Source organism: Harpia harpyja, chromosome 10 (assembly GCF_026419915.1).
Source record: "Harpia harpyja isolate bHarHar1 chromosome 10, bHarHar1 primary haplotype, whole genome shotgun sequence".
NCBI lineage: Eukaryota > Metazoa > Chordata > Aves > Accipitriformes > Accipitridae > Harpia > Harpia harpyja.
In genome coordinates this window covers 11,565,090-11,581,285 of record NC_068949.1, presented here as the reverse complement: position 1 = coordinate 11,581,285, position 16,196 = coordinate 11,565,090, and the positions used below count along the sequence as shown (strand labels likewise).

At 43.4% G+C, this 16,196-nt stretch overlaps 1 protein-coding gene across 3 annotated transcripts in view; it reads right to left on the bottom strand.

Annotated features, from left to right (window-relative positions):
• Positions 1 to 15,440, bottom strand: part of JMJD1C (jumonji domain containing 1C) — a 174,632-nt gene extending 159,192 nt beyond the window's left edge. For 2 of the 3 annotated variants that reach the window (XM_052799591.1, XM_052799592.1), the window contains exon 1: positions 15,120 to 15,288. In XM_052799591.1, coding sequence (XP_052655551.1) covers positions 15,120 to 15,275 — 156 coding nt within the window. In that variant the 5' untranslated portion in view covers positions 15,276 to 15,288. Of the gene's footprint in view, positions 1 to 15,119 lie in introns of all 3 variants that reach the window. The other variant, XR_008236961.1, reaches the window with a different exon arrangement.
• Between the last annotated feature and the right edge of the window lie 756 nt (positions 15,441 to 16,196).

Genomic DNA, 16,196 nt, shown 5'->3' with positions numbered 1-16,196 from the left:
CGAGAAGGGGAGCGAGAAGGGGAGCGAGAAGGGGAGCGAGAAGGGGAGCGAGAAGGGGAGCGAGAAGGGGAGCGAGAAGGGGAGCGAGAAGGGGAGCGAGAAGGGGAGCGAGAAGGGGAGCGAGAAGGGGAGCGAGAAGGGGAGCGAGAAGGGGAGCGAGAAGGGGAGCGAGAAGGGGAGCGAGAAGGGGAGCGAGAAGGGGAGCGAGAAGGGGAGCGAGAAGGGGAGCGAGAAGGGGAGCGAGAAGGGGAGCGAGAAGGGGAGCGAGAAGGGGAGCGAGAAGGGGAGCGAGAAGGGGAGCGAGAAGGGGAGCGAGAAGGGGAGCGAGAAGGGGAGCGAGAAGGGGAGCGAGAAGGGGAGCGAGAAGGGGAGCGAGAAGGGGAGCGAGAAGGGGAGCGAGAAGGGGAGCGAGAAGGGGAGCGAGAAGGGGAGCGAGAAGGGGAGCGAGAAGGGGAGCGAGAAGGGGAGCGAGAAGGGGAGCGAGAAGGGGAGCGAGAAGGGGAGCGAGAAGGGGAGCGAGAAGGGGAGCGAGAAGGGGAGCGAGAAGGGGAGCGAGAAGGGGAGCGAGAAGGGGAGCGAGAAGGGGAGCGAGAAGGGGAGCGAGAAGGGGAGCGAGAAGGGGAGCGAGAAGGGGAGCGAGAAGGGGAGCGAGAAGGGGAGCGAGAAGGGGAGCGAGAGGAAAAGAAGCAGTTTCAGCCTGCCACCTTTGAGTTTAATCCCTGCCTATCCTTCACATTTGACAGATATAACCAACAAACACCGGTAGAGCTACTTTGTTATGTGCCTCAAAAACCTCTCCTACCTCTCCTCTGTCACAAGATTTCCCAAAGGTTAGGCTGCTGTACACAAACAACATGTCATTATAACCTCATTTCAGCTCCTTGTCCTTCCGGATTTCATAAACTCTGAGGCACAGACAATTTTAGCTCCGTGTTTGCACAGCACCTACCACAGTGAGGTCTTGGTCAAAGAGTGTCCTACAAAGTAAACAGAGTTGCATGGACACAGAAACAGTAATCTCAGCAATTCCACTGAGACTTGGCAGAAGTTTATCATGCAATTCACAGTCTATTTACCCTAGAACATCTCAGTCTTACCTTCAGACAAACAAAATCACATACCCACAAATCCATTGTTAAGTTAACTTCCCCAATCTTTCAGATCACCTTCAGCAAAAACACACCACTACTAAATCTTTGCTCCATTTATTACCTACAGAACCAAACAACCAACAGACCTGTGTAACCATCTACTGCTAACAACAGCACCCTCAATGTCTTTTTTAAGATAAGCAATCAACAGTTTCAGTAGGTTTGAGCTTCACATTAAAAATGGAAGTTATTAGTTAGCTAACAATATCTTATTACCAGAGAGAAGGCAGGTTTACTGGAAGTCTTCCAACTGTGAGAACAGGACAAGATGTTTATGAGAAGCCTGAAGTACTCTGACCATAGAAAGATGCAATAAAGAGATCTAAGGAGAAATTAAAATATAGCTCATCAGTGGGGTAAGTAGGGAACAGAAAATGCTAAACAGGACTAGGACAACATCAGATAGAGCGTTTTGCACAGGATGGGAGATTAAAAGCAGTGTCAATAATTTTGACTCATGCATCCAGGAAGAATGCAGTCTAATCTTCTCCTATTTATACTTACATGACAGTAAGACATCTTCTCCCTGCATAGCCTTAGCATTGCCAATTTTCTTAGGCTGGCTACCTTGGCGGTTTGTTATTTCTAACATTAGAAGGTAAGAAAAAACGCAGAAAGCAGTAAAGTGCATGGGAATGTTATTTTACAGCACTCATTTCAAAGCATCTTCACAATGCTTTTTAGTTGGTATGGTCATGATATTAACTGCTCTGTGAAACTGTTTAAAGATTTCTCTGTAATTTATTTTTATACATTACAACCTGTAGAAAAATTTTTGTCGTATCTTTTTCCCCAGGTGTGCATTTCCCATAATGCACACATACTTCAAGTTATAAACCACTGCAAGTTTGGCCCAATGTCACAGGCTAACCACCCTTCAAACTGTTAACCCATATGGCACGACCCTGCTAAAACAGGACTTCATTTTCTTCCAGATTGTTAGTAAAATCTTTCATTAGAGTATCTGAGCAAGTATTTTCCATTTTAAATAAGGTAAGAAAGTGTTGGGAAACAGTTAAAAGGACTATACAGAAGCAACCAATAGAGAAAAATACTTCAAAGCACAACTTTACAGCATATCCTGCCCCCAGTCCGTCATTACTGGTCACCATAACAGCCTTCACCACTACTACAAGTGCTGCACACCACAGAACCCACAACCCTAGCTCTCTTCTCCCAACCAACAATACCAACAAAACATAGCAGAGGTAAAGTCCCACATACTCCACAGCACTGGTATTACAACATCAATTTTCAAGTTCTGTAGCAAAGTAGATATATTCATTTTCTTATGAAAGACGTCTAGTTTTTATCACCATAAATGCCAATACTAGTAGACAATCTCTTATTACCACACAATTGTTTTTATTACTTTCTACTACTGTTTCTACATATATATTTTTTTCAAGCATGTTTTCCAGTCAAGACTTCCCTATTAACTTTAAGCAACTGCCAAATTTCAGAAGATCTGGAAGTTTCTGTCCACACATGAATTTCTTATGAGAGGCTTGCAAAACAAGCCATACACTTCACTGATGGTGAGCGAGCGGGCTGCTTGCCTAATCAGCACGCCTGCAGTTCCAAACCTTGTGCTGCCACTGCTCAGCTGACAGGCCCAATAAAGAAAGGTACAGGATGTGGGCAAAGTCAACACTGATGCAGTGAAGAAAGCACCTGGTATTAATTAAAAGTAGCTTTCAGTGACACACACATATTTAAGTTAGACACCATTGTCTCCTAAGCTCTGAAGGAAAAAAAAAAACCCCACCAAAAAACCAAGCCCTCCACACTGAAGGAAAAGGTTATTTCTGTAGCTCCACTGGTTCAGACAATAAGATCACACTGTAGCGTTTGAATAGCCTGAGGGCGGATAAAGCTGCAGTCAGAGTTTGCACTTTACTAGACATCTGATAAACTAATCCCCATCAAGGCAACCTGCCTCTTTGAGCTCTCATAACTAACAGAATTCAACAGCAGCCTTAGTTAAAAATCAGCTGAAAGGACAGCCAACCAAGCAGCACAAATTCAGAGACAACTTGACTGCATTAGCTCAGACACCCTCAGAACCACTTTTCTGTGATCCACAGGTAGTCCAAACCTACCACAGTATCACACATCTTCCTCCACCACAGTATGTATTAGGGAAGCAGTTTGTAAGACCTAACTTTCCAGCTCCCAGAATTATGCCACTGCCTTATTCTCCACGGTACTTAGACTGTCAGCCTATAGTTATCTATCCCAGCTACCTTGCTATAAATTAAGGTTTGAGTTCAGGCTCTCCGTCCTGTACATGCAGTCCCATGGAAGAGCAGCACATGCCTGCTACATTACAAATGAATTTCCCTTATACTGAAAATCTGACAAATAACAAGTAGATGCAGGTAAGTCCTGGGAAGAGGAATAAACAAACCAATTAAGAAGAACCACAAAAAAGCTCAGTTCTGCCCTGAGAAATGCCAAACTGACAGCCTTAGGAACAAAATCTGCACATGGCCCAAGCTATGATTAATGAAACAGCAATACCAGCTTCATCTCTGCTCTCTGACTTTAAATAATCAATGCTTTTTGAGATTTTGTTTTTCTGAGTTTAAGGAACCATTAGCTTTGAGTAAAACTGTGAAAGCAGCTATTGAACTTCAACATTTAAATTTTTTTTTTTTCTTTACAAATTTCTTAGTATTTCCTTGTGTTAGAGAATGGACCCACTGCTTCAGGAGCCAGAAGCCTCACAGGAAGGGATGCTGGCTTTTGTGCAGACAGAAGGAGCCTTCTTTTTGTCAATTTACTTCAAACTATGTATGAGTTTCTACATCTAAACCATCATGGTGCTCTCTTGCCTCCTCTGCTGATTGACCCATACACTCTAGTTCCAGTATGTGCCTGCCCAGTCTTTCCATAAGAAGCACTGATCAAAGAAAGCTCAAGAACTGATCAAGAGGGTGGGTTGGTTTTTTTTTTTTTGAGGGTGGGGGGGAAGTTCTTTTCCACTCTTTCACCCCCTCCAAATACTGGCCAACTCAGTCCTAAGATCCCTAAGGGCCATTCTAAATGTCCTTACATTGTCCTCTTCTCAACTGAAGACATACTTCTTAAAGCATAGGCATGCTAAAACCCAAACCAAAACCAGACTTCCGTAAGAAAGGAAGGAACACCACAGACATAGAACCAATTGCTCATTTCCACTGAAGCACTAAACTCTTTCAAATATACCAGTAAACACTCCTGAACTCCCAAGTTGCAGGTATCTGGAAATGGGTAGACTACCATAACATAAAACACATCTTAGAAAAAAAAACATAAAAGGGTATAGAATGCTGTCCTTTTACCTCAGCCAACGAACCTAAGAACCCCCTGGAGATACAGACTTCATCCATCTCAAAGGTACCAGCTGAAGAGCCCTAGTAAGTTCTGCCATTACTTCGCTCTTTATCGCTCATTATTTTAGCAGAAAAGTAACTTATGGGCAACCTTAAGACTTAAGTTGTGTTCTACTTACCACATTTGAAACCAGTCAGTGAGCAGTGATCAACTTTGCCGTGTTACTGAAACATAAGCCATGCCCAAATGCATCTGAAAGCTAAAATATTTTTTAAAAAAAAAATCAAAATTAGAAAACAGAAAATCCATTCAATGTCAAAAAAATTTTGACAGAGGAAAAAAATATGCTGAAGTATACACACACATCTTGCTTTATCTGGACAAGACATTATTACAGAACTCAAAAAAAATTAAGTAGTGCGAGCAAGTCATTTTTCCAAGTGTCAACAGAAAGCCAAGTCTTTCCATTTTAAAATTAAAAAAAAAAATCTTTACAATACTTTATGAAAGTACTACATTCAGTTTCAAAAGAAACCATCTGATGGAATTAGAGAGTAAGCTAGTTAATGAATAATTTATCAAACGAGATTTTTCGTTTTATATTTTATGTAGTCTTAGGCCTGACTAAATTGAAATTTTGTAAAAAGCTATAGGTAACAAAAGGAACAGATTAATCTAGACTACAAATTTCTAAAGGAAAAATATGGTACAAAGTAACAATGCACTTGAAACATTTTCTATTTATACAAAGATACTGAAATTTCTTTCAATGAGTCAAAATTTATTCTCTTTTAAAAGATCATGCAGAAGGAGGAAAGTACCCCATTATACAGAAAAGCTACCCACGAAATTAACAAGTGGTCATGACATTGTCTAAAAATATTCATGTCATGTTCTGACCTATATACAAACGTTAAAATATGACAGTATACAGAACCATCAGGTATATTTAGGACAGCCCACCTGGATTAATAGTTAGCAAGCCAGAATTATTTAATTACCACCCCCGTCTTTTTTTTTTTTTTTTTTTTTTTTAAAGCTTTACTCACTGCTTAACCATTATTAAATAGATCACCACCGAGGTTTGACCAATACCTGGGTATGCTAAATATAAATGGATCTGCAATAGAGAATTTGGTTACCATAACTGGAAAAAAAAAAAAATCATCAATTTTTACAATTTAAAATGCATTTTAAATGTTACTTTATTTCCTGAAAAAGAAATTTAAACTCAACTTGACAGTATTAAATTAAATCTATTCAGAACAACCTGCAGAAAGGAAAAAAATGTGAAGATATGCATCTTGGTGTAGATAGCTGCTTAAGATATGCAAACAAACTGCATACTGTGGAATAATCTGGTTCAAACAGACATTTACTTGGACAGGGTTGGTAGGGACTGACAGACAGAACAGATACCCCCGAGTCTCTCTGGTTAAGAAACAGTAAAGGAAAATTGCCACATTTATATGCTTCGAGAGAAGAATATGAAGTAGTACAGCAGAGCTAATAAAATCATGAGTAACATGCAAATGGCAAACAAGGGGTGACCGTTGACTTGTACCTCACAACGCAGGAACCAAAGCATGTCTGAAACAACAGCAAGCAATCCTCAGTACAGGATTTAACGGGCAGTTAAAGCCTGACCCTTCTTTGTCACCAGACGTTGAAAAGTTGACAGGGATTCAAAAAGGTTTCCTGCAAATTCATTTAGGAAAAACACAGCAAGGGCTACAAAACCCAAAGACCTCTGCTGAATCAAGTCCCCGAGCTCCAAATCACCCTAAGGAAACGCTGGGGAAGTGCAGCTATGTGCTAGAATTGTAGAGGTATGATAGGTAAGTGTCACAACAACAGTCCACAGTACCTCATTCACATTTGGTCTTCGACTACATCACCTTCTGTATTTTTGACTTGAAATGTTGGCCCTAGACCACTGTTAGTTCCCAATTCTTTAAATATCACCGCAGGTCTATAGACCAAAAGTCATTAACCTCTCCACTAAAAACTGCTCCTACCATGCGTTGCTTGCACGTATTTGCTCCTGCCTTTAATGACGACCAAGGCTGCAAAACTGAAATCTTTGAGTTTTGCTTTAGGAAGAATTAGGATGCAAGAAAAACTACAGATTAATAACAAACTCCAGTCTAAGACTTCACTACTAATTTCCTGTTACTCTTCCTCCAAGATTTTCTATACTAACAGAACAGTTTAAATCACATATTTCCTGTCATTACCCCAACAAGTTTCTTTGTCTGTTTGATATTGGCTTTTGGGTTGTTTTGTTTGTTTTTGAAAGGTAGTAATTTACACTCTGTGTTTCAGAAAAGAAGAGAAGCCAAGAAGAGCAAAAAATAAGGAAATAAGCTGGAGGACTGTTTCAAAACAAACCATCTTTGCCAACATTCCTCCAAAATACAGCTTTCCAGTCCCTCCTCACCAGACATACAAGACTAAAGAGATTTGACTTGGGCCACCTGGCAATGACTCAGCAAATGCTCTCTCTTTCACAGAGCAATCATACTCCAGATTTTAAATCATCATTTTATTAAAGAGCACTGCTCCCTCAGCAAAAAGGTAAAACCCTGGTGCGTCAACCTACCCACTACGTCAGCAGCGTCTACTTAAGTTGTCACACATAGCAGTAAGTTACTTGCAGTGAAGACTAACTGCAATCATTTCAACATCTACATTAATTACAGTGCTGATCAGAACACTCAAAAAGATCAAATTTATGCAGAAACATTATATGCAGTATTTTACTGAGGCATCAGAGGTCTATGCATTTTAACATATAGATGCTTAAGTTTCCCTCAAAGCATTTGATTTCACATCTGTTCTTCCAAAACTTGCCTTTGCAAATAAGTATAGCATCAACAGACATCAAATGATGATGTTACTGGTTATTTGGAACATGTATGTCCTTATTCAAGTGAAAGAATAATTTATTCATACTGAGTGAATAAATATCATTAATTCAACTGCAATACAAAATCCCTGCATTACAGCTGAGCAGGTTGGACACATTTACTAGTTACAGTGACTGCAACTCTCAAAGATATTTAAGCTAGTTTTCAACTACTTCATTCAGGCCATGGTCCAGAGACATTTATCCTGGAAACGGTGCCAGTTTAAGCTGCTCCTACCTTCAGCCATTTGCCTCTGATAGATCCCATACCACCTCCTCAGCCTCAGTACAACTGCTTGAAGTGCCATATGGTGAATGGATCAGGAAACTGCTCAGGGTTAAAAAAATTAAGCCAGCAGTGCCACCAAGAGAAATGTCTGTGGAACCACAGTCTCCAAAACTTCTACAAATGTTGCCATGGGCTCACCCTGCATCATTTGTGCCCATGAAGCTCTGAACAGAGTACATGAATTAGCTCAAGACCAGTTTCTGTGTACAGAGAAGCAACTTCCTCATGAGCAGATTAAGTTGCTCCACTCCACTTAATTCTGAAAAGCAGTAACAGCTGTTTAAAGTAAAATAATAATATTTTGAAGAAAATTACTAGAAAGCAATACACAGCAAAATCCCCAGTTCTTCTGGTTCCCCTGCTCTCATTCTATCTTATAACATGAAAGTTAGTGGTACATGGGAATAACATCAACTAACAACAGTAATTTTCTGGATGAGTCAATACAATGAAGCAACATGGCATTAGTTTAGCTTAGAATTCTCCACCAGCTTCAAAGAACAAGCTGGTTGGTTACAAGCAGAGCAGGCCTCAGTCCCTACCTAGTAGGGCTAGGAGGGAAACCATCCCCACAGCAACACCAAACGTCAGCGCCCAAAGCACAAAAGTGGGCAGTAACAGCACATCATAGCTGTGTTTCTTCCAAGACTACTACCTTGTTGTCAACTTCAGGTAAACTTCTCAGATGATTAATGCTTACTTTCTTCCAGCAGAAGCAGCTTACTGAGTCCTACTGAAAGGGAAGGTCAAGCCGGATCCCCGCAGAGATTGAAGATCACCGATGGAACTAAGCATCTCTACAATTCACTGATAGCAGGATCAGAAGAAGGTTGAGCTTATTTTTGGCCAAATTTTAAAAGTACCACTTTTAAATTTTCCTCAATTTGACACTAAAGGACAGTTCTGCTGTTCTCAAGCAGGTTTTCAGATCTTGACATGTGCACAGAAAGAATGGCTTCTTATAAAATTACTACTCATTCTTTAAAACTCTTTGCAATGGCTATGCCCTGTTTTGTTGAGACACCTCCAAAGATTCACACAAAGTTCTGGAAAAAGAAAAATGTATGTAATGCAAATGTGGAATAATACATTGTTTGTATGCATGGCATATAAAAGGCAAAAGTGAATGTTTTTTTGATTAAGAAAATACCTGATATATCTTTCTTAAAGCCTCCTGAAAGATTTAAGTATAGGATCAAACCTTCCTTTTTCCACATTTCATTCACTGCTGCATACTTTGCAACTACGCAGCAAATTAATAAACTGATTAATCCCTAGTTTGGGACACCTAAATTCTGTTTGCAATCTTGACATTCAAATAAACATTCCTCAAAATCCATCAGTGTAAGCGTATTTACTTGATCTACATCATTCAGGTTTCTATTAGTACAAAAGCAAAGAGGAGGAAAGACCAAAGTATAAAGCCCTGAATACTTGCAGTCAGTTTCATATGAACACTCCTGTGTTTGATCTTTTTGTCAAATTACTATGAAAGAGATACTCCTTCCTGAACACTAACTGAACTAACTCTGGAAGACAGATGAGGTGACATTCACAGGCACAGGATGACAAGCTCAATCTTATCAGAAACACAGAAAGGAAATAGGAAGTTTTCTTTACTGCTGAGCCAAGAAAAGATTGCCCAACTGATACGCACCAAAACTTACAAGACTCTTCTTGGCTTCAATACTGATACAGAACAGTAGAAACAACTGAAAATTGTCTAAATCCCTGTTGCATTTCAAGCTTTTCCCACTCCTTTCAAAACAACTTCAAAACACACACAACATTTCTTGTCTGGATCCAGAGGCTGCAGTGATCTGATAAACTCTGTCATGTTTTTCACATCATCTCCAATAGCTGGAATAAATAACGTGACAGGCTCCTCATCAACAACTTGCTCTTCATCTTTAACCCAGATGCTAGTACAGAAACACATAGTATTTTTAATTTCCATTAACTACCAACAAGCTATGCACAACTAGTTTGAAGCATATTTCTTTATTTACTTTATACCCTAATTTTACTGAAGATTTTTCTGCATCTTCCAGTTTATTTCAAGGTTAACAAGTCAAAGCTGCAGAGCATGTATGTCTAAAATAAGCAATTAAAAAAGCTATTTAATTTTTAAACAGATAAGCTCAAATGCATTCAAAAAAATTAATACATTCAGTTTTTCCTTATATGCTAGCTTAGTGAAAGGAAAACAGAGGCCAACATGCAAAACATTGCACTAAAAATCAATATATGGCAGAAAACAAATGTAACCTACAGAAGTGCAATTCGGTGCCTGTATGACAAAGCCATATTGCATTCAGAAAGTTTGGGAATGCAGAAGCAGGAAGATAAAACAGTTACAGGTCATAAAAAGAATGGGTAAGAGCAGCTCCACACACAGTGAATGCAAATTTAACTTCATCTTTTAGTGAGAAACTATCAGCATAACCAGTACTTCTCTGAAACATCTTCTTTTATTTTCAAATTATCAGCAATTATTTCAAATTATTTTCATGTTATCTGTAATACAGTACTGATAAGTTTCCATTACATTTTGTGAACTTCCATTTTACTGTTAAGCGAGGGCAAATTCAGTTAAAACAGACACACAAAGTCTGCCACTGTTCTCTTCAAATGGTTTTACCAGACAAACCGAATTTTTAACAATTCTTTGTTTGTAAATTACCAAAGATGTGATAACTAAAAAAACCCCACAATTTACGAAAACTATTAATGTATTGTTTCCCCCACTACACCTTACTAATTTTACTGTAAATAAAAGTCAAACACTGCTTCAAGCTATTCACTAATATTTAGGTTTTTATGAAGGTGATTTATTGCCACAATGTATTTCCCTATGCACAATTACTAAATGTTACATCTGCCTATCATAAGACATTGAAGACTACCAAAGTACTCAATTCTTGATTTTTGTCTTCCAATCCATGGATGTCATGGCAGCAAAATTCACACATCAATAAATATGTACTTACCAAATCACTGCAACCTATAGCTATACTTTTTACTAAAGGTTGCACATTATGTGTATAAAAGCTTATTTCCATTTTCTCTTTCATGGGGAGAAAATACACAGCTGAATATATGACTATATTCAATATACAACTGCAGGACCATGAAAAGTCACAGAACTCTGAAGCACTTCTGGTAATTGAAATAATTTTAATAATTTGATTTACATTTTGAAAAATTTACTCCTCTAAATAATCACTTTTTAAGCACGATATAGGAAAACACCTCTGCCATCACCATGTCAAACCTTGTCAGTAGTCATTAAATAGATATTTTGCAACCTGTGGCGCAGAAAGCAATGCTTATGGGACAGCAAAGACCAGGGATATCATATGGCATTGACACCACCTCTTTCCTCCTGGCCATTTCTTTATTTGCCCAGAGTTATCACTGCAATCAGAGCAGCACACAGACTTTTCCAGGCAGTTAACAGTAAGGAAAAATAGAGTTCCCAGCTTCCTCCAATAACACCCCCTGTTACTTAAGCAGAAAAATTGTTATGAACTCTCTCAATGACTCATGAAACAAATACACACATACACACACACAAATATATTTATGTATATGAAACTTTTTTTGCTTGTATTTTTAAATAAATGCTTTCCATGCAACAGGTATGTTCGAGAATGAAAGATCAAGAGGTCTAACCATTAAGTTGTGACTCAGACCATGAAAATCATCAAGAAAACTCCTGGATTAAATTTTAGACATTGTACACGTTGTACCTGTATCGTAGGTGTTTTTAAACACCTGTAAACATTACAGCATGACTAAGAACAAGTCATGGGTTCCAAATCCTGGCAAGAAGGATCTGCATGTAATGGCAAGAGCATTCATCTTCCAGAAGACCAACAGCACGTGCAACCTGTGCCAGCTGTTCTCACCTTAATCCCCACTAGCGGCAAATTAATAAGAAAGCTGAGGAAAGCAACATTTCCTCAAAACAGTGGGAGAAAAGATACTTCGATACTGTTCATTTTCTTTGTTTTAAAAAAAACAAAAACAAAAACCACATTTTAGGAAAAAACACAGAGTATATATCAGTTATGTTGCAATCATGAAAAATAAAAGGAGAGAGTCATTTAAAATACTTCCATGGAGGAGGAGAGACCTATCAGGAAGAAGATACTGGATAACTGAGTTCTTTCTACATTTTCTTACCAGGACAATAATGTCAACTATGAAAATATTCATTAACTTAGTTATGAAAATACAATCATGAAACAAACTTAGCAGCATACGAAAACTGGAGTCTTCATTTGCCTGCTCACCAGCGGAAAGCAGCTAGTCCAGCCTTCAGGTCTGGAGTTCCTGATTTAATGAGTAGTTCTGTTTACAGCAGAACTAATGAAGATCCATTTCCTGCAGATTTGCTCCTACAAGCCCTGTGGCCACTTAACATTAATTACGTCAGTTGCCTCTAAGCTTGCCCATGTCTCCCTAAGATCCGCCACCTCATAAAACTCTCCATTTGTCCATATATTCCCATATCTAAACACTCACACTTGCTCTCATGCTTTTGTTAACACTCAGCTCTTTCTCATGCCCTTAAACCCACCTTCACATACCATGCTCCATCCTCCACCACCTACCTACCTCTGGTACGATGCTAAGCAAGAGGCAGCATATGCTGTAGCTGGTTTGAAGCTCGGTGCATGCTGGCTGGCCAGCTGCAGACCACTTCTTCACTTCCAGGAGGAGTGCACAAAATGCCATGACCTCCTTACCTTTATGGTCCCCTCAGATATCAGCTTTCACAGACTGGGGAAAGGTAGTCTTTCTCAGACCTCTCCCTGCTCTTAAACTGGCTGAAACTGACTGGGGGGCTCACACTTATTAAGGAAGAAAAGACACAAAGCCAATGTAAATTATACTTCCTTTCAAAGCCAGGATTAAAAGGTAACTCAGTTCCAGTTGGTTGCAAAGCATCTTGAAAATGCCCACTGCTGCCCTCCTCCCTTCCTGCGGCTGAGGGCATCTTCCATATTTCTGCAACGTCCATCCCGCTCAGAAGGCACAAAATTGACAAAAAGTCAATTTCAACATTTTTATGTTGCACCTTGTGGGCAGCAATGAAACTGTCAACAAGAATTACCATTTCACTCCACTGACAAGTAGCAGAAGGGTCTGGAGCTATTCATAGGGATGGCCACCTCAAAACGAAAGCCATGGAATGATAAGAGCAGCACTCACTCCATCTAGGACAATACAGTGGAACCAGGACTAACAGAAAAATGCCCTTGTCGTTCACTGGGCGCAGGGGAAGAGGATACTGATGTTGGCAAATATCAACTAATGAGAGGTTAATGTTAATTACAAATGCAAAAGGAGAGCCTAACCCACAGAAGCTACCTGTTGCTAACAGAAACCTTATCGTTTCTTCATCTACCTGCTCCCTTTGTGATTTATACTTGTTTGTGTCTCGGGGACAGAGAACAGGTAACACAAAAACCAAATATTGCACTTAGAGGGGGCAATGATGCTCCAGTAGCTAAATACTAGTCTGGGACTTGTTCGACCTAGATAGTATTTCCAAAACCTTCCCAGGCTTCCAGCGCTCCTAGGTGACTAGGAATATATCTACATAGCATAATGCAGTGCTGTGTGGCTAGCTTGAATACCAGAAGGAATACGGCCACGTTAGCACTGCACTGCACCCAGGCTGAAGTGCAGGCTGGAATATCCATCCTGCTTCCCAGGTAGTTTGGATCTATCCAAATGGTGCTCCAGTACGACACGTAAGCATACCCTTAGTCATCCTGCCTCAGAAACCAGCCGTAACAGGACAGTTCTTCCTTAAATTACCAAGAATTGCAATGAAAGAGTATCTGAAGAGAAAAAACACTCAGATACCAAAGTTAGGAAGAGAAGCAAGTACTTACAATAGGCAGCATACATTATCCATTTAACATAACAGATACAACCCTTGAAATGCTTTGTTTTAGCACCCTTCCTCTCTGTATGTCAGCTCTGCCCCTAGAGTTTACAAATTATGGCACTGACTTGCAAATGTTAGTAAACATCTCCTTAAACATTACTTAGTGTTTCCATAATTGTATATAGATTCTAGAGAATACTACCCTGCAAGAATAACATCCAAAATAGGTTCTAAAAATAAAGCATTCTAGACGATTCTCACATACAACCAAAGGTTGAAAACACAGGCCGTTTCATAAAGAAGGGCATGAACAGCATACTACTTGAATTATAGCTGGAGAGTGGGGAAAAAAAACCCAACCCACAATATAGTAAAGAAGTAGCATTTCAAGTGTCACATTCTGTTTCTAAAACAAAGCTTAAAGCCTGGGACATATGAAAACAAGAATTCTTAATTTTGTGAATGACACTTGTCACGCCAAGAGATCTATAACCTCTAAAACCAGGCAATTGTTTGCTTGATGAGTTTGTAAAAAGGGCAACATTCCACCCCGAACCGTGTTCGGCTGTGAACGCCTCCCCCTTACCAGCAGCAATATGGATTGCCCAGCGCAGTTAGGTGATTCCTTTTTTCAGCCTACGTAATGCCCATTTACATAGTCATGATATTTTTAAATGTGCTTTCAGAAGCACCAAATAACATAAAAACATGGAAGGAGACAACCACAGCGGCAACACAGCACTCATTTTACCACAGAATTCACAAATAAAATAACGACCAAGTCCATGGAGCACAATAAAACTCCATTTTACAGACTATGCATTCAACACGCTAACACAAGGAAATCCTGGTCGTGTTTCCCCCCCAGCGAGAGTGTGTCTCAGCACAACAGAGCATATCCTGGCTCCTTCGCAAACCTCCACACACATTCCTACACCCCTTAGGAAAACAGTGACAGCAAACATAAAAGGAAGGGAAACAATGACATTCTTTCAATAACAACGTTCACCACCACGGCCAGCACGTTAGACCCAGTCGGTCAGCGCTACATGACGACAGTTTCTGCATTCCCCTGGAACAGACGCATTCGCCCCCAGCCCGAGCTCTGCTCCTCCAGGAGCAGACCGATTTTTCCCCGCGGTGGCCAGGGCAGGTATTCGCCCCCTCCTACCGCCGATGCAGCCGCAGGCGGCTGCACGGCCAGGAGCCGCATCCGCGCCTTCCGAGGGGCACGAAGGGGGACCGCCGCCTCCGTCTCCGTCCCCGTCCCCCCACACCGCGGCCGCACACGCCGCGGGGAAACACGCCTCGCCCCGGCCCCGACCCCCGGCGGTGCGGGCTCCCCGTCAGCCGTTCCCCGCCGCCAGGGCCCCCGAGACGCACTTCCCCCCCGCACCCGCCGCCCCCCAGGCGAAGGGCTGTGTCACGCCGGGCCCGCCCGGGGCGCCCCGCTGTCCCCCACCGTCCCCCGCCGCCGCAGGCCCCGCGCCGCCGTCCTCGGCCCCGCCGCAGCCCCCCGGCCCGGCCCGGGACCCGCGCGGCTCTTACCGCCAGGTCGGGACTGCGGGAGTCCCGCTGGGAGACGGCACGGATGACCCCGGCCCGCCAGCGCCCGCTCTCCGGCGGCTCCTCGCCGCCGCCGACGCACAGGAACCGCTTCCCCACCAGCTCCGGCCGCGTCTCCACCGCCACCGCCATGGCCATGGCCGCCGCCGCGCAGGCACCGCACCAGCCGCCGAGCCCGCTCTTCTACGGGCCGCCCATGTTGGGAGCGGCGCGGAGTAGGGGCAGGTACGGGGCTCGTCGCTTCAGCGGCGGGCTGGGTCGGCACCCCTCGGCCGGGCCGGCGCCGCGGGACCCCTCCGCCACCGCTGCCGCCAGCAGCCTGACACAAACACCGAGGGGCGGGGGAGGGCCGGGGGCGCGCGCTCCCTCCCTCGCGCGCTCACCGCCGCGCTGCGGACTCGACCACTCCGCCCACGCAGCCCACTGCCATGGAGACGGGCACCACGCGCCGTCTCCCTCCGCCAGGCAGCGCGCGCGGGGAGGGGGCGAGCGGCCGCCGCCGCTCGGCAAAGAGTCCGGCCGCAGCGGCACCGGCACCCGAGCAGAGACGGCCCCGGGACCCCGCGGGGGGCTCCTCCCGTCGGCGAGGCGGGCCCCGGGCGTGCGCGGAGGGCGCCTCCCGCCGCGGCGGGGGGAGAGCCCCGGGCCACCGCCGCCGCCGCCCCCTGCCCAGCCCTGCGGCGGAAGAGCGCGGCCCTCACCTGCCGCCCCCCCACCCCGTCTCGCCCTCCGCGGGAGGCGCAGGGCGAGCAGCTCCGCCGTGATCGGGCACCGGTAGCCTCACACCCCCCTCCTAACTCCGGTCTTACGACAGGACTTCAGACACAGCCGCCTCCGGGCTGGGCATTTCCCCGCGCTTTGGTAAGCGACCGCCCCCCTGCCCGGCACGCCGGCTCTCCCACCTCCCACTGAAGGTGCACCGCTCTGAGGGCCGACGGGACGCTCCCGGAGCCAGGCCCCAGGAGCCCGGGATGCTGATGATCCCAGCCCTCGACAGGCCGGGAGAGCTAGGACTCGGTCTGCCATCTGCAGCGTCTTCTCCCCCCTCAGTTTAGCTTC